Source organism: Poecile atricapillus, chromosome 10 (genome assembly GCF_030490865.1).
Source record: "Poecile atricapillus isolate bPoeAtr1 chromosome 10, bPoeAtr1.hap1, whole genome shotgun sequence".
Lineage (NCBI taxonomy): Eukaryota > Metazoa > Chordata > Aves > Passeriformes > Paridae > Poecile > Poecile atricapillus.
In genome coordinates, this window is record NC_081258.1 from 13,402,205 (window position 1) to 13,420,668 (window position 18,464).

The window sequence follows — 18,464 nt, forward strand, 5'->3', positions numbered from 1 at the left end:
TGGTTTTGGGAGATGCCCAGCAAATAACCCTAAAATAAAACAACTTGCAATGTTTAAACCACTACCTCCATATATATTTAGAAAAAAAAATAAAATCAACATTTAATGGCATTTCAAAATACAAGCAACAAGTAGGGCACAAAGCAAGTAACAAATTAACATTTTGGCAGAACCAACAAGAGAACAAACATATTTTCCTTCTTAATAAAATACACTTGGAATTATGCTTCTTGGAAAAACCTAGTTATCTAGCATTTTAATTCACATGCAGTTGACATGTCCAGATTTCCTTTACTGTTAAAGCCTATTAAAAAACAATGGCTACTTTCATGAAAAGCTAGGACTGATTTTACTTTTTTTTTTAGTCCTCTTGCACATCTTTTCCCTCCACAATTTTTTTTTCTGAAAATAGAGAGAACCAGCCCCACCCCAGATCTTGTTTTACAGCCACTACTGTGTGTACTGGGCACCCTCCTGAAGTTCTGCTGAAACTGCACGGTGCAAGACAAAAGGATGGGCTGAACAACCAGGAGCAGTGCACAAAGAATTGCAATGGCACAAATGTGGTTCCCCTCAAGAGAAACACCCTGACAGCAGCCAACAGGCACCCATGTGCAAACAGTCCCATGACTCAAACAGATCAACGCAGGTCAACATTTCTTTTTACCAACAGAGGGATAAATGAGTGCAACTTAGCAAAAAATAATGACAGTCAAAGGATCTCATAAGTCATGAAAGTCATCCAGGGCACTTAAAAAAAATTATTTTCTAAATTACAGCAGCTACACTGACAAAAGAATCAGTGTGATTCTATGTGCAGAGAAGATTAACTGAGAAGTGAATGGTGAAACCATTCAGTGAATGGTTTACTACACAGTCAGAAGACACTTGATTTAAATGAGATAAGTTGATGTTTCCTCACATTCACTGTTTTGGTAATTACTACTAAGACTTAAAAAAATGTTCTGGTATTACCAGCAATAATAGACCAGTGCTGTGAAACCCAAGTCTTTCTCCACCTCAGAGGGAGAACATGTGAGATGTGTGCTAAATTAATGCTAAAATTGCTTTCAGAACCTGGTCCTGGATCTACCAATTCACATCATCAACATCTCCTGCAATGCTTTGGCTACCGAAGGCGAGTCTTTCCCCCTTCTCCCTGAAAAAAGGGAGGAACCTTCTTAAGAATATTGCTGACTTTATTCCTGCACCAGCTTCTTTGGAATTGTCAAGATTTTCCATCTTAGTAGCCTGTGTTTCAATCTCTTCCACAGTCAAATTTACTAGTAAGTGTGTGTTAAAGAAAAACAACACACAAAGAGAATAAAGGCCTCCTGATTTTTCCAGTTTTGCTGCTGCTGAGCAACACTGAAAACACAGAGCCACACTATCTTAAAAACAGGCATTACTTACATTACACCTACTATATCCTTTAACAAGTCCTGTTGCTTACTTCTGAACTGATCCCATCGAATTTCTTCTAGAAAGCTTTCTGGATGCTTTTACCAATACAAGTTTTCATAATACTGTATGCATTTACACAGCTTGACTATTCTTACTTCAAACAGACAGAAGTATCACTAGACCACTGAACCACAACAAAATAGAAGAGATTGTTTTCCCTTAGCTTTAGTAAAAGCTTTGTGCACTCTCTGTGCCACTTGAGACAAGATGGACAAGTGAAAACACACTGCACCATCACACTGCTGGGGCACTTGTATGTCCCCAGAACACAGGTAAGATGTCTTCCTTCCATAAACAAAGAATTAAATCCCAAACTGAAGAAATGCAGTTCATAATCAAAAGAGAGCACTCTACATAAGAAATTAAATGTCTAAAGGAGCCATATACTTATGCTCTGTTAAGTGTCAATACATCCCAGGGTTTTGGTGTGCATTGTCCCTTTGCAGGAGGAGTGTTTTATTACCTTAAGTCTCTGATTGAAAGCATCAAACAGCAGTTTGATTCCATCCTGAGTCAGGTTAAGGATGAGGTCATGGCTAAGAGGTGACTGTAAAACAAAAAGTAAAAGGTGTTAGGCTTTTAATTTCAAGACTTCTTTGTTAAGATACACATCACTGTAAAAGAATAAATTAGTTACTTTAGAAAAACAAAGCTACCTCAGAAAACAATCACTTGTCCAATGAATAAGCATAACTAAAATACATTTGGCCAAAACTCTCAACCTCTTCAATCTCCTTATGAAAAGAAACAGAAATGCCTGTACAGTATCTGTGCCCTGCAAAAACTCCTAAAAGGTTACTTTGTCCATTATTGTATGTGGGGGAGAAAATGAAAAACAAAACTTAAAACAATATAACCCAAACCCCATTAAAAAAACCCAGAAAAAACAAAACAGAAACCAAAAAACCCCACCCTGAAAATTACCACTCCCAGTTTAGCATCAGACACATCATCCAGGGACAGCCTCTGGTGCATTCTTGGAGCACAAAAATACCAAGTCTCACATCAGAACCAGGCATGTGCTTGACAAAGAGATGGCTTTCCACTTCAAAAATCAAACTGTCAGTCTTTTTCAGGCCTCAAAAGGAAGGCTTCAGACTCTCATGTTGTGAATTTACGTTTCCTTAGTTACTGTGAATCATAACAACTAAAGGCTTAATTTGCAGTCTGCTGGAGTCAATAGGAGACATTCCATGGCTTTCCTGGTGTCTGTATAGGCTCTGTGCCCTCTCAGTCTGCTGGGCAAGCTGCTCCTCTACTGGAGAAGCTGTTCTCTGCTCTACCAGTGCAAGTCACACAGCCACCTGGCCCCAGCTCAGCGTTTGACCATCTACCATCTAAAGAAATTTGCTTCAAAATGCTCTATCCCCCACAGCTGTCCCCTCAGAGGATAAAAAGGCTGTATGGCAGGCAGGCAGCAAGATTCACCCTAGAACTGCACCAGGCAGTTTTCTAGCAAAAGATAGAATGGGGATGGACAAGTGGGGCAAATAAAGGCTTCTAAAGTGGACAGCCACACCATACAGCCCCTTCATGAATTAAACATAAGCTATCTTACTTTGCTCTACTGAGAGGAGCTCTGGGGTTTGACTGTCAAAAGCCCAATTCTCATCCTCAGTTTTCTCACATCAGCACTGTTTTCTAGCCTTGCCACTTTCTGAGCACTTTCATGTGCATGTCCCACCCCTTCCCAAACCATATAGTCAAGTAATCAGATCCTAGACTTGACATCCCTAGGTCAAAACAAGCCATGGGGCTTTCCATCCCCTGTGATGCAGATTTCCTGCTCCTCTGGATCACTGCAGTAGCTTCTCCTGAAGCTGGTCCAGTTTGAGCTCATCTTTCCTGAACACCAGTGATCTGGTTTGTCAGCTCTCTCCGAAATGAAACTCTTACAACATTTCACATAATGCCATCAGTACCTCACTCTCACCGACAAACTTTGATGGCTCTGTGTAGAACTGAAGCAGCATTGCAACAGAACTATAAGCTTGAGATAAAAAGGCCTAATGTTGATTGTGACAGTCATTTTCTAGTCCCTTATAAACCTAATTTAGAAAGGCTGCAGATAGAGCAAAAAAACCCTTGTAGAATTTTGACATTCAAATACACCAGCAGAGCTGCTCTGCTATGGGATATACTCTGCATTTCACTGGTCTCTAAACAGTTTTCATAACATTATTCCAAGATTAATGAGAGCATTACAAGTACTTTTGAGTGGGTGGGGAAAAAAGCCCCAAACATCTGAGGAAAAGCTTGATAATTAGTACAGCAAATAGCTGTTCTATGCTGGCATATTTTCTAATACATGGAAAGATTCAAAGGCCCAAATTTAGTTTATGAGACTTTTAATACACAAAATAGAACCCCAAGTATGAAAGATGATGCCAAGAAGCAACAGAAGAGATCTTCCTGAAGGAAGCACCACAGATGTGCAGTTATACTGCTAATCTGCATAAAGATGCAGGAGAAACTGTTATCACTGAACAATTCCATCAACCAAAATCCAGAGGAAGCTCATGAAAACAAAGGCAATTAGTACCCCACTTAAACTGACCAAAAATGAGTTTAAATTATTTTCTTTACAGAAAAGGATTCATCAAGCTTTTTTTGGCACACTTTGGGCATCCCATTTATGTCAAGTTAAAGAGAGCACCATGGGCAGATCTAATTGCATTTAATTGCCATATAAATTTTTGAAAGGAAATACTCACTGCTGGAGTTCCAAGATCAGAAATTCAGTGCTTTAGATGCAACGGCTTTAAATAACATTTGATCACTATGCTCAAAGGCATTCTTTTACATGGCAAAGAGGAAAAACATGAAGGCTATTCAGGTACAGTTTTTCTAGACAGAAGTCATGCATGGCAAAGTTAATTTAAAGCTTTGCATCTTCTAAGAACTGAGCTCTTTGTGCTCAGCTGCTAATGAAATGCACGACACTCTGCATGACACTCTCATGAGGGTGAGGACAGAGCCAGACAGTCAAATGCAGGCCCTGAGTGGTGTGCAAAAAAAAAAAAAAAAAAAAACAGGCACTGAATTGCAATAATATACAGAAAAAAAAAAAAATCACAACTATTCCAGAAAGTTGGGGAGAACTATTTTGTTAAGACTATGCAGGTGCTGAAACATTTTTATATTTATGACATTTTGGGGAAAAAAACCCCAAACCACTAAACCTGCCCTCTGCAGCCATAACAGAAGTTCAGTGTACACAGTCAATAACAATGTAACTTCCCAAGACGTGTAAAAGACCAAGGAGCAGTATACCTCTGCTTACTAGCACTGAACTACTAATCCTTCTGTGCTTCTACAAGCTGAGTGGAACAGGAACCATCATTTATCTAAGCAACCCTAGAAATAATTCAAACGCACTATAGTAAGAAAAACTAAAACCTCCAAAGAATACAAAAAACAAGGAATGTGTTTATTGCCAGACAGACGCTCCCATGCATTAATCACAAGGAGACAGATTTGCAATTCAGTCATCATAAAATTTATAAATCCACATAAAGTGAAAAAAGAGATAATTCATTTAATAATATGAAATATGTATCCAGCAGTGAACACCAGAGTCAAGGTTGTTCTTAGCCATTCAGTATTCACTGAAAATGCACAAGGCCTGAATCCTTATTTTGATACAAACTAACATTGTACAGACTCTGCCTTTTTCCTGATGCAAAGAGCTTTAATTTGCAACATATGAACATCATCTTATTAATGTGCATTGCACATAAAACATCTGCAGAGTCCTTTGAGACATCTGAGACTTCTTTGTCCTATCTCGTCTTACACTTCCATCAGAAAAACATATTTTACTTGATCAAGCAGAAGGGTTTTACTTCTAGTCCCCTTTTTGATGGGAGTCAAACATATCAGGAATTAAATGCCGAGTTTTGAAGAATGATTAAAACATTTGTAGCTAGCTTAAATCACTGCACACACTTTCTGCAGACAATCTCGCAGATGTGCAGAAGAGGTGCGTAAGGTTTTTCATGGGATTCTTCATCACCATTGGACCAAACACAAAAGCAGAAAGTAATCAGTGATTCAGTTCTTTAAACTGCAGCACCACTTCACAATGATAAAGTAAATAGACTAGAATTAAATTGTCCAGCTAATTATGTAACATTTCACTTCTTAAAGGAAAAACAATGCCACTCCTCCATTGCATATCCAAAACTGATAGCTGTTAAATCACTGAAATGCTGTGCTGAAGATTATTTATTACCTCTGACACGAAACTTATAAAAGCTGCATCTCTCATGCAGGGGCAATAATTTGGTTCAGTTCAATTTCAAATAGCCCCACAACTCACACAATATGTATGTGAGCACAAAGCATGTCTTAATTCACCATGAGGTGCATTTCCTGGCCAGCCCATGCACTACTCACCTGCTCACTGTAGAGAACCTGGACGTTTTTGATAATGCGACAGTGTTTCTGAAGAATTGCTACAGCCTGAGCCAACGGCATTCCTGGAAATAAAAACAGGTGTATTTCTTCAGTGCCGAGACCAGCTAACAAAGATTTTTAACACCAAGGTTACTCATGAGGTAACCAAACCACCATCAGCAAACACTGAGTTACAACAGAAAGGTATGTGGTCAACAAACAAGCTGACTTGAGTCATGGTATCAGCACAGACCTGATGTTTGGAAACAAAAAAGTCATTGTTTATCTACCTACAGTTGTTAGGCATATATGAAAAAAAAGTATCTCTAGACACAAAATTAAACAGCAAAGCTCAAGCAGAAAAAGTGAAGAGCTTGCCACAGCCTGTGCACAGGATTTTCTGCTTTTTGGGCACTGCTATTCACACTCAATACTTTTTATGCTTAGTAAAACACTTTTCATGGCACACACTTTTTTATTAAGCTTGATGAAGTACTGGGTATTCATACCAGACACATACAAATACTAACACAGAGCAATGATTCTCCTTAGACCTGAAAGGCCACATTAGCTGCTGATATGGCTCTATTTGTGTCAAAGAAGAAACTTTGTGTATCTTGTCTGTAAACTGAGAAGATACACTAAAAATTTGGTTCAACTGAGGCAATACGCTTACAGTCACTCAGCTTCTCATACATTTTCAAGGGTTTTTTTTCTTTCCTTATTGTGTATCTTATCTTTACAACTATATATTTCTGAAAGCAGAATGGAACAGCTGATTCTGCAGAAAAAATAGCACCACACCATCTCATCATTTATCACACTAAAAACCTTTGTTGCCTTTCCAAATGAAATGTGATCACATTCCTGGATTCAAAGCAGGCATTTATAAAGCGAGGTTATGAGATCATAATTGTGAAGTTTTATTTTCCTAATAACTGCTGCAAGTCAATTTAGATTAGTTATCTGACATTTTATTTCCATTCCCTGCCCTGTGCTTTCCTATTTCTAATTTTTAAATGTTAAGAAAGTTGGCCTGATTAGGGATAATTTACCTCAGAACCTACACTTTTATTACATTCAAAAATTTTAGTTACTAGCTACACCTCTCAAACTCAGACAGTATGTCATGTTTTAAAGCACTTTTTTAGACATTATCTACAGTATCGAAGTGAGAAAATCCTCTCTTTCCATGTATAACTATCTATAACAGACACACCTAGCTCACCATGGCTACTGCTTTAAAATAATAATGGCATAACACTAAAAAAAAAAAAAAAACAAATCAAAAACATCATTCTCATTGTCATGCCCATATATTGCAGCTTTGCTGAAATGATGAAATCAAGTTTTGGCAAAACAGATGTACAGATTAGAACTACAGTGATTCAATTTGCAAATACCATATATAAACATGTCTGAGAAACTGGTTTTCACCTTAGTCCATAATCCTGGGGACAATTTGGTTTGCAGCTAGAAATTATACATCAGTAGATGATATTAAGTAAAAAAGAATTATTATTTTAATAACAGTAATGAAATTAAAATGCAGAGCCACACAATAAAGCAGCACTGTTTCCTATTATCTAGGAAATAGCAGTTGCCTTGTAGTCTAGGCAGCAGAGTTTGAAGATGACAGTTATTATGTATTAGATAATATTTTCAAAATGGAACAGAAACATGAATAGCACCAAGAAGTTAAGATCAAAGATGCTGCTTTAAAAGTTCCACATTTCTCAACCTAGTAAAAAGTATGAATCCAGCAAAAAAAGTAAGGTTGACTGAGGAGTATAAAAACCACGTTTTAAGTCAGTATTCATAAAAGACTTGCAGAGCTCAAACCATGAGCTCATTTAAAAAATAAACCAGTGGCACAGGCTGAAGCCCAGCCAACACAGCTGACAGAGCCCATACGCCGATGGTGCCGGCAGCCTGTGAGGATTCAGTCAAAAAGCACCCGGTTGAAGTGCAGAAACACCGAGTTTGGGCTGTGGTTTGATGTAAACTGATGCAATCCTGGGCTGGTAAGTGTGCAAACAGATGGCTCATGTGACTCTCTTACTCACAGTTTTCTCAGGCTGCAAGCAAATGGACATGGACTGGCTTGGTTCAGTTTTCGGTAACTGAGAATCAAACAGATTTGCCCATACAGCTGCTTAGCAGAGCTACAGTGGGCAACCCAAAATCTCCAAGAACAGTTTACAGGACCCAAAATGTGTTCAACAGCCAGTATCCTCCCTTTGTCTCCATTTGCAGAAAGTCAAAGGAGGGATAAAAAAATGGGTTATTTTTCTCCACTCTTCTCACACACAACGTTCCCTTTTTCCTCAACGTTCGCCAGCCTTTGCAGTCAAGGAGGAAAACAAAGAATTCTTTTTCCCTTGCTCATCAGGCAGGGGGAATGGGGAAGCAAATATGGTTTCCAGCACATCAGCCAGTCAACCAAACTGAGCCATGGCAGTAAGGCCCACAAAGACCAGTGCCAGGGCTCTTGTGTCACAGACCTTTTCCTCTTCTAAGTGCTGGAATGATACAAGCAGCACAAGGCAGTTCTCTCACATACACTGGTCAGGAACATCATGGCTTGAAGCATCAGCCTATGCTAAGACTGCTTGGCTTGAAGGGATGAGGATAGAAGTGAATAAAGATTAGGAGGAAAATACAAGAAAATCTAAGATGAATCATAATACATTAAATGAAGATTTGTGAAATTCGGTACAAAAAGAAAGTATAAAGCGCAAGAGAAATGCAAGTATGCCATAGAAATTATACATCTCAAACACTAATAATATAGCTATAGGCACTACAGAATAAGTATTTAATTGTCCTCTAAAACTACAGGAATGTAGCCCGAGAGGTGCAGTGGCACAGGTATCTAAACTCAGCCTTGGTTAAATTTTTTATGCTCTAGTCACATAGTGAGTCAACACTGGAGCCAGAAACAGAATCCAAAAAGTCATGTACAAAATTTTCCTGGCATTTCCCCTCAGTCATCTCCATTGTGGGCACAGTACTGGAAGCCAGAGTCAGCAGCAGCTCAGGAATACTGCCATTAGTTCTGCTAAGAGCAGAGCTAAACAAATAATGAGTAGAACAGTGCTGGCAGTGAGAGTCCCATTTACACCAGCACTGCCAACGCCACTGCCACTAACACAGCTGAACCAGCTTTGTCAGCAGGGACAATCTTCACACAACATCGCTGCTGCACGACAAAGTATCCTAATACCTAGTCAGCCTCCTGCTCTGCACCAGCAGGTCATGCTAATTATATATTAGACACATCACATGGTGGCTATGTTTACTCCAAGAAATACAGCTGAGTTTCCTCTCTCTCACATCTATGCCTGTGTGTGTGCATGCACACAGACAGAGACACTGTAAAATTTTAACCATGAGACTGCATTAACAGGCTTTCCTTGGGAAAAGGAAAACATTTTCTCTTTCCTTTTCTTGTTTTGATACAGAGAATGGAGGGGAGCTGGTACTCTGTATTGACGAAGACAGGGTATGCAGTTGGAGGTTGCTTTTCCCCAGGTAACACAGGCACTAAAGGATGGCAGAAGGTCACACAAAGCTGAGAGCACAGAACATTTAGGGTACAAGGAGTTCACCAAGATTTCGAAGGGTGGGACCTGAGGTGCTATAATTAGCCTCCAAAAGCCATTTAGCCCTGTCGGTAACCATCAAGTTGTACTTGACTGAAGTCACAGCAGCATAAACAGCCCTTTGTGTTTGATGGGTTTCATATAAATAACTCCAAGGCACAACACCACTCCTTAGGTCCAACCTAGTTAAGGACAACTGTGTAACAGCGTCTTTAGGAACAGTCTGTCCCCTCCCTGTCACAGGTGACAAGTGCAGCAGCCCAAGTGTAACTCAAGTTCAAGAGGGCTGACACACAGAGCCTTGTTTACATCTACCAAACTCCTATCCCCATTAACTTCACACAGTGCTACAGCAATGATGGAAAATGGTAATAAAAGAGGCCAACACTGATATGACACAATCACCCAAAAAAGGTGATATTGACTGTATTTTCTAAGAGTTTTAAGGACTACCAATATCTGCTTGAAAACACAGGTCACCTGAAGAATACACACCATCTCATTTCAACTGCACATTTAAGTGTCCCTCCTGAGCACCAGCCAAATTTGCATCAGCTGGGGGCAAGTTCTTTCTCATCACAGTACGTAGAGCAATAACTGGTAGGGAAGGACTACTCAGCAAGACGAAAAATACAAATGATTGGGGGGGGGAAAACACTTGTCATCTAACCCTGAGAAAATATCTCCAAAGTTTACTTTCTCCACTATTTCGCAACCCAAAGAAATTGTGAAACTCGACTCATGTTTATGAAGGGTTCGTACAGAAAAGCACAGCATTTACAGTAAATATCAGTTCACAGCCGATATCACCTGACACATATTCAGGTGACAATCGGTACATTCATGCTTCCTCTTTTAGGAGTTATTTAAAAGAATGACTAGTCTCAGATGGCAAGACAAAAGAAAGCAAACGAACAGATGAAAGCACACGGTCAGATAAACAAAGCACAAGTTGGCACGCAAAAGTCAAGACGAAACTATAAACTACAAGGAAATCCTTAAAGCTCGTACTTTAGTATTTTTAGCGACGGCGAAAGGTGAGCTTTGGCTCTCGCTCCCTTTCCCTCACCAACTCCCCGAAAGCGCCGGGAGAGGCCTTACGGACGCCGAGGGGAGCGCATCGCCCCGCTCACGGCCAGGGCCGGGGAAGGAACACACTCACCTAAGGTGAACTCCCATTGCTCGTTCCCCAGAGACCGCTCGGGCACCACCTCCAGATCTAGCATTGGCTCAGGTAGCGCGGAGGCCGCGGGCTGGCACGGCGGGTCACCGGGTCGCTGGCCGGACCCCTGCGGGAGGGACGCGGGAGGGAAGCGGGAGGGAAGCGGGAGGGAAGCTCGCAGCCCGAGCCCGGCCCCGCCACCGCCCCCTGAGGGGACTCGCCGCCCCCAGCCCCCGGGGGCAGCGCTGGCTCACAGCGGGGCCCCGCGCCGGGCCGCGAGGGGGGAGGCGCGGGCTCCGCCGCTACAGCAACCGGCCGCCCCTCCCCGCCCCGCGGCCCCGCCGCCCGCGCCCCCCGCCCGCTCGCCCCGCCCGGTCCCGGAGCGCGGGCGGCGCGGCCCCGGCGGGGCAGGGGAGCGGCCGCGGCCCCGCCGCTCGTCCCGGCGGTCCCGGCCCGGCCTGAGGGGCCAGGGGGGGCTCCGACCCCCCCCGCGCCGCGGGGCCGCGACTCACCTCACTTGCGGCTGCTGAAAAAGTGCTTTGCAGCTGTCGTCAGGCGCGCCCGCGCGGGGGCGGGGCGAGGGCGGGGCCGGGGGTGTGCGCCCCGCCCCCCGGCCGTGGGCGAGGGGGGAAGGCGTCGGCTTGGCGAGGGGGAGCCCCCAGGTTCGAGTCCCGGACCCGCCCTGTCGGCAGACAAGGCTCAGACCTGCTGGGGTAGCCCCCGTTACACCCGACGCGATAACCTCGGGATTCAAAACAAAATAACCAACCCAAACCACAGCCCAGGGCCATCCAGTTTTTCCAGTTGAAAGGCCAGAGTGGAGGAAAGAAGAGTGAAGGAGGAATTAGTCAGTGGCACGAGCAGAGTTACCGGAATGAGCTCGGGAGTGACTCAGTGAGGAAGAGAGGAACGAGGTCATTGGCTTTGCAGTGTTGTCTGAGCAAACAGGACTACTGCCACCCAAGAGTTCTGACCCCAGGAAAGCCCACATTTCCCTTGGGACCGGGCTCACCACGCAGGAACCTGCTTTGGTCACGCCCAAAGTCCCCAGAAACATCCACAGAGCTGAGGAGGAAACTGAACCCCCCCAGTATGCCAGGATGAGCCGCCACCAGGGACAACCCACATCAGACCAGACCTCGTTTTTATGGTGGAAACTTGATCCAAGATGAAAGGCACCAGGTTAAGCATTGCCCAAATAAGCAGAGAACCAAAAGAGAAAAACCAAGGGTATGGACCCGTGCCATGCTCACACAAAGTGACACCTCTGGAGCAGGGTGGCACTGGTGGTGATGGAAATTCAAGAGGGTGCAGAGGGTGTGGAAGCAGCTGCAATCCTTCTGTTGGCAGGCTGAGGCTCCAGGAGGGGCAGAGGGGGAAGGGGGATGCATTTTTTCCATATTTATTTGAGGGTGGTAGCAGAAAAGCATCTCCTTGGGTGATACCCATCTTCTGTCCCCTCTCCCCTGCTGCATCCCTCCAGGTGCTGATGCTCAGTCCTGGCCTGACCCCTGATGCTCCATCCCTGTGCCCACCATGTCCCAGCAAGGTCTGCAGCAGGGCAGCCCCATCACACGGACTGTCCCACAGCAGGACAGAAAACATCAGTAAAGCACACCCTTCAGGCAGCCCAACACAGGAATTTGAGGGTTGCATATTTTGAAAAAAATAAAGTCAAGCATAATTTCTTCTAGGTTTGGACTGGGGCTCCTTCCCACAGCCAGAGCAAGCCCTCACTGGCAGGGGGGATCAAAGCATTAAAAAGAAATCCCAGTCATGTTTGGGAGCAGGACCTTGGCCAGGCTCAACTCTGATCACATTTCTCAGCATCTCTCTTCAGGTCACAGAGCTGTCAAAACTCTGAGGCTTGATCAAAATCAAAGGTGAGATTTTAATGTATATGGCATGGAGCAAGCCCCAGGGAAATTAGTTTTCCCTTGAAGTCAGCTGCATGTTGCTCTGTTTATTATTCATGCCTTGCTTTCTTTTTTTTTTTTTAATCCAAGCATGGTGACATCTCAATATGCTGAAAAGCACCGAGGTGCTGCCAATGTTTCCCCTTCACTCCAGCCCTCTGACACATCTTTATTGGCTCAAAAAAAGAAATTAGCCTTTCCTCTCCCAGGAGCAGGGCTAATTCTTATGAGCCACTTGCCTCTCTCCAGCTCACTATAGATGTAGAATATATATATATATATATACATATATATATATATATATATTCAGTATTTGTGTATTGTTTGTATGTAAGTTCATACTATGACACCCATAAGGAAGGTATCATATCATATCATGTCATATCATATATATTTTAATATATTATATAATGTATATAATATATTATATAATATATATTATATAATATAAGAAAGTACTAAAAATATAACATACTATCATAAATATGTAGCTAGAAATTTTGCATACCTCATTCATTTAACAGTACAAAAAGCACAGCCCCTACTTTTAAGCAGGTCCACGGCACGTGCAGCCCTCAGGATGAGGTGCTGGGTAGAAAACAGGTGGGTACAAATCAGTTTGTGCTTTGCAGAACCCTTCTCCACCTCATTTCTGTGCTTGATGATGTCCTTTGACTGCCCAGTGCTGCAAACTGGGGGATACAACAGTCTGGGATTTCATTAAAATCAAACCCCCAGGAGTGACTGGAGGAGCCCCCAGGCTCCCCAGTGACTCCAGGCAGGGTGGCACTTTTGAGGCAGATTTGGCAAAGCACCATCATTTTGGCAACTGCTCATGACAGGCAAAACTTAAATTTTAAAAGTATAAAATTACCCTTCTTACTCCCCAAATTATGGAGCACTTCTTGGAAAATTTAGCCCCAGGGCTCAGGAAGCAATGCACAGCTTTCTGAAAATCATAATCAATTTTTAAAGCCTGGTTCTGTTGTTAATGTTTCTGACTGAATGAATGGCAGTGCGTGCATCCATCGGAGATGCTTCTACCAAAGCTTTGTGATCCCACCACATTTGGGGGTGAGATCAGCAGCTATAAGGGATTAATGGATTTTTACCCATTTTTTTCTAGAATTTTTCTGATTTTTTTTTACTTAAGTTTGTTTTGGTTTTTTTTTTTTCCTAAATTCTACACGTCAGCGGGGAGATGTTGGCTGAGGAGAGCTGGGCTTTTCAATCCAGCTGGTTAAAAGAAAGCAGAAAACACCAAAGTCACCAGGAGGGACAAAAGCTCCGCAGGGCTCGCAGGAGTGGGATGCAGCGTGCGCAGAGCGAAGGAGAGCTGCCCTCTCCCGATCGCATTCAAGAGCAGCACAGAGCAGGTCTGCGAGGAAATCTGCCCTGTGGCTGCTCGTAAAAATGGGTTGGAAGCAGATCCCAGCCTTGGCAGCGCTGATTGAGTTGGAAGAAAGATATTTGCTATAAAGCTCTGAAGTTGCTCTGATTTTTTGGAGGTGCATTTCCTGCTGCGAGGCTCTGGGTTGGCACTCAGGAATGAGTCCAAACAGGGTTGGAGCTCCAAGAGGGAACTTTCCACTCTCCAGTGGGGGGTTATCCCACCTCTTCAGGGGGATTTATCCCACAACCAAGGGTTTCAGGTCCCAGCAAGCTGGGCAGTGCCCCATCAGTGCCAGGCTGATTGTCACAGCTGATGATGAGGAAGGGCCATGGGGAATGAGAAGGAGGCAGGTGGGGTCTGCAGCCTGCTCCAGCCCTGGTGCTTGGGGTTTCTCCATTCAGAGGAAGATGAGTCAGAGCTGCAGGGGCCCTCTCAGAGCCCCTGAAGATCTCTGCTCATTTTGCCACTGATTTCGGGTGGACGAGCAGTGAAGGTGTGATCTGAATCTTATTCACAGGCTGTGATGGATAGAACCAGCCACAGAGATGCTCTTTGAGCCTCGCTCCCAATGCAGTGCCCTCCGGTCCCGCTGGCACATCCAGCCCTGGATGCAGAGCTCTGGATGTGGAGAGGGTTTGAAGGAGCTGGTGAGCAGGCACCTTGTGGGGGTTGGTGGTTTCAGAAAGTGACGCAGCCCCTGGGACCACCGGCACCAGGTCCTGGCAGTCATACACCAGATGTGCTCTGCAGAGCAGAACTGAAAGCAGAACCAAAAAGAGGATCTGTCCTCTCATCTGTGTGGGAGCATCCGCCAAGTGGCTCTGGGCTGGGGCTGCCGCTGCCAAAAAAATGTTTGGGGGTTCCTCAGCAGCAGCTCTGACCTGAGCAGAAGGCAATCACTGGGCAGCTCAGGGACAGTCTGTGCATGCAACTCTGCCTGACCCTCACCTTCCTCCTCGCCCTGGCCCCCAGACCTCAAACACAGCCAGAGCAAATGACCTGGAAGGTTCCCTGCCCATCACAGGGTGGGCTGGGCTAAATGCTCTCTAAGATTTCTTCCAGCCCTGAGCATTGTATGATTCTGTGACCTGGAGCTGGATCACAGCTGGCTCTCATGCAGGGCTGAGCAGCCCCAACTATCCTCCTCCTCCTCCTGGGCTGCAGTAGCTGTGGGCACAGACTCCTGGCTCCATGGACAGGCTACTCAGGCAGCTGCAGGCTGCTGGCAGCCCTCTGGTTGGCTGGGGCAACTGGGGAAGGCCAGTGAGGAGCTGGATGGTGCTGGAAGGGGATTGCAGCATCTCACCTCCAGAGCAGGTGTCTCACTGTGGTGCTGCCCCACACAGGGGCTGCAGTGCTGTGAAGGACAGGGCTGTTCAGCTCTTGGTGGGGTGGGAGGGGACCTGGTGCTTCCTCTGGATAGGTGGCACATCATTCTAGGAAGTGAGATACTCAGCAGCCTTCCTGCTCAGCTGCCTCTTTAATAAGAATTGTCTTCTGGTAAGAGTTGTCCCCACCACGGCTTTATTTGCAATCCAGCAGCAAACCCACATTGCCTCCACCAGCCTCTCTGCTCTCCTTCAAGCTTAGAGCTGCCAGGGCTGAACTAGCAGGCCACTCCCCCTGTGCACCTCTGCTGTGAGGGGCCAAAGCCCTGAAATTCTTCCAAAATCCTGCAACAGCAGCAGAACCACCCCAGTCATCTGCTTCAGTAATAATCACATGGGCAGTGACCAGGGACAAGTGCATCCCGCAGACAAAAAGCTTTGGTTCCCTTACACTGCTTGTTTCTCCAAGCCTAGACTTTGCTGGGTTTTTGTAAGGTATGAATAACAAAAGCTGAAAGGGTTGGGCATGCAGGTGGGAAAGGGTCAGAGGGACAGAGTCTCCCAGCAAGTCAGTGGATAATAGCTGGAAAAGCCAGGAGCTTCCAGGTGTAAACTTTGCTCCTTCTCTATAAGGTCTTTCTCTTTTCAAGTGAAACCCATTACTCTCTCCAGGGAAGAAAGAAGATTGCAAAGAGAGAAAGGTGTCAAAGCCACCAGTTCCTATGAAAAGTAGAGCCTGTAGAACAAGAGAAAGTGGAGCCCCAGGAAAAGCCATGGCCTCCAAGACCCCATCGTCAAGTCAACAGGGTAAAGAACAGTTATGTATCAGAAGAATCATGGGAAGCAACAGAGACTTGGCAGAAGTCTCACCAGCTGTGATAAACAGTGGACTAGGCCCAGTAAGAGGCACAAAACTGAGCAAGAAGCATCCTGGTTTCCCACTCCTTTCCCCAGCCATCCGCTGTGCCAGGTGACAGCACCAGAGAGGCAGCACTCAGCTCTTCTGTGCTACTTTCCCCCCCTCTCACTCCTGAGCTTTAAGAAATGAGCCCCAGGCAATTCTGAAAATTCACTTATCTCAACCTGTAATTGAGAAACCTATTTAATAGTTACTTAAACCCGAGCAGCTCTGGGCGTGCAGCAGCTGATGAATATGCATGGCCTGGGATTTACATTTGGTGGCAGTGTGAAGACAGGATGTCAGGCAAATGAGCTATGAGAAATGTTGCCCATGCAAATGTTCACTCTGCTCTAAGTTCTCACTGTAATTCCCATCCTTGAAGCCATTTCTGTCATTCTCTTATTTGCATTGGAAATGTAGTCACAAAATAATGCAACTTCACAGAAATTGGTCCTATTTCTGTGCACACAGGATGGATTCTTTAATATATCTATGACAGAGTGGAGTCCTGAACTAACAGCAAACAAAAAAATTATATAGAAGTCCTGCCAAGATCATCCCAGGTCATGCAGTTCTGGGGTTCTCTGAAACCACATCTTCATCTAACTTCCCAGCCCTCACCTGAACTAGGCTTGTTATTAGACAAACCATCATAGATCTGCAGGAACAGAAAAGCTGCTGTTTTCACTCACAGTTCATTTTCTCAGTTTTCTGATTTCAGAAAGGGGACCATGAGCCCAGGACAGCTGCTGTTTCCCTCAAGAGAAACTAGGAAACCTGCTTATTCATGTTTTAAGGACTTCAGTAAAGGGACTAAATACTGAGAACCCCACCTGCAATGCTGCATCCAGCTCTGGGTTCCTTAACAAAAGGGCATGGACCTGCAGGAGCAAGCCCAGAGGAGACCACAAAGAAGCTCTGAGGGCTGGAGCACCTCTCCTGTGCAGCCTGGAGAAGGCTCCAGGGAGACCTTAGAGCCCTCCCAGTAAGCAAAGAGGCTGGAGAGAGACTTTTGACAAGGGCATGGAGTAACAGGACAAGGGGAAATGACTTCAAACTGACGGAGAGGTTCAAGTTAGGTATCAGGAAGAAATTCTTCACTGTGAGGGTGGTGAGGCCTGGCACAGGTTGCTGGGATGCCCCATCCCTGGAAGCATTCAAGGCCAAGTTGGATGGGGCTCTGAGCAACCTGGTCTAGTGGGAGGTTGGAACTAGATGAGCTTTAAGCTCCCTTTCAATCCAAACTACTTCAGAATTCTGAGAAACAGTTAATATTCTGTGTTCTCTTGGGTTCTCTGGGGTCATGTAAGAGCAGGGGGTTAAAAAGCCCAGCTGGAAATGACCATACCCCTCACCTGCTGTGATTTGGCTCCAGGTCCTGACATCCTTCTCAATTCCAATAAGCTCCAGCATTTCCAGTGGTCTTTCACTCCCTCATCAAGGACAGCCATTCCTAACCTATGCTAGTTAAGGCACTGGATTGCAATGCTTTTAAAATTCTTTTCTGCTGTATGTGCCTCATGCAGGGAGATTTTCAGATTCCCTTTGCTAGTCACACACTTGAGAGGGCAAATTCTGTCTAGGAAGAGCCAAGTGCCTCTGTCCTTCACCTTCAGCCAAGAAAAAGCTGTACAAGTACTGTACTCATCCACTTGTGATGTACCTTGGGCAGAAAAGTGAATCCTTCCATGAGCTGGCAGGTAAATGGACAAATTACCCAACAGCTTTATGAACAGCTATTTACAGATGCCTTTAAAACACTGCCTGGAGAGCAGAGCCTGCAGCACTGACACCATTTGCCCTCAGCAAGAGAAGCAGAGCAACGCAGTTTGTCGTTTGTCTCTTTTAGAAGCCACCTCCCTTTCACACCGAAGAACATCTCCAGGAAAGCCACAGGTTATGGCAGTGCTCTTGTTATTTGGTGCTCTCTGGTCTGTTCACAACCAGATTGTAAAAGTCTAAAATAAGGTTATTTGTTATCCTTTAGTAAATGTTCCTAAAGCATTGTTATGAAACAAGAAATCCTCTACTTGATTTCAGTACTTAACCACTGTCATTCAGTCAGTGTTAGCTACTTGAAGTTATACCACCTACAATTTAAGCAGCTTCAGAAAAATTTCAGGTGTAGAATACAACATTCATGTTTTCCCCACAGAACCTCACTGCATTTCCCCACTTCCTGAAGTTACACATGTAATTCCCCTGGTTCCCCCCTCACCCAAAGCAGCACAATTAACAAAGTTTGGTGGCTGCTCTCATAATGTGCCCACAAAGAGCACTCTGTGAGCACACACAGC

General features: G+C 44.6%; 1 protein-coding gene across 4 annotated transcripts in view; it reads right to left on the reverse strand.

Moving 5' to 3' along the window:
- Positions 1–11,193, reverse strand: part of PHAF1 (phagosome assembly factor 1) — a 33,399-nt gene extending 22,206 nt beyond the window's left edge. For 3 of the 4 annotated variants that reach the window (XR_009278345.1, XR_009278346.1, XM_058845698.1), the window contains exons 1-3: positions 10,630–10,983; positions 5,863–5,945; positions 1,928–2,011 (exon numbers count right to left, since the gene is read on the reverse strand). Coding sequence is in view for 2 of the 4 variants with exons in the window: in XM_058845698.1 (XP_058701681.1) it covers positions 1,928–2,011; positions 5,863–5,945; positions 10,630–10,693 (231 nt within the window). In the remaining 2 variants the exon portion in view is untranslated. Of the gene's footprint in view, positions 1–1,927; positions 2,012–5,862; positions 5,946–10,629; positions 10,984–11,141 lie in introns of those variants that run through there. The other variant, XM_058845697.1, reaches the window with a different exon arrangement.
- Between the last annotated feature and the right edge of the window lie 7,271 nt (positions 11,194–18,464).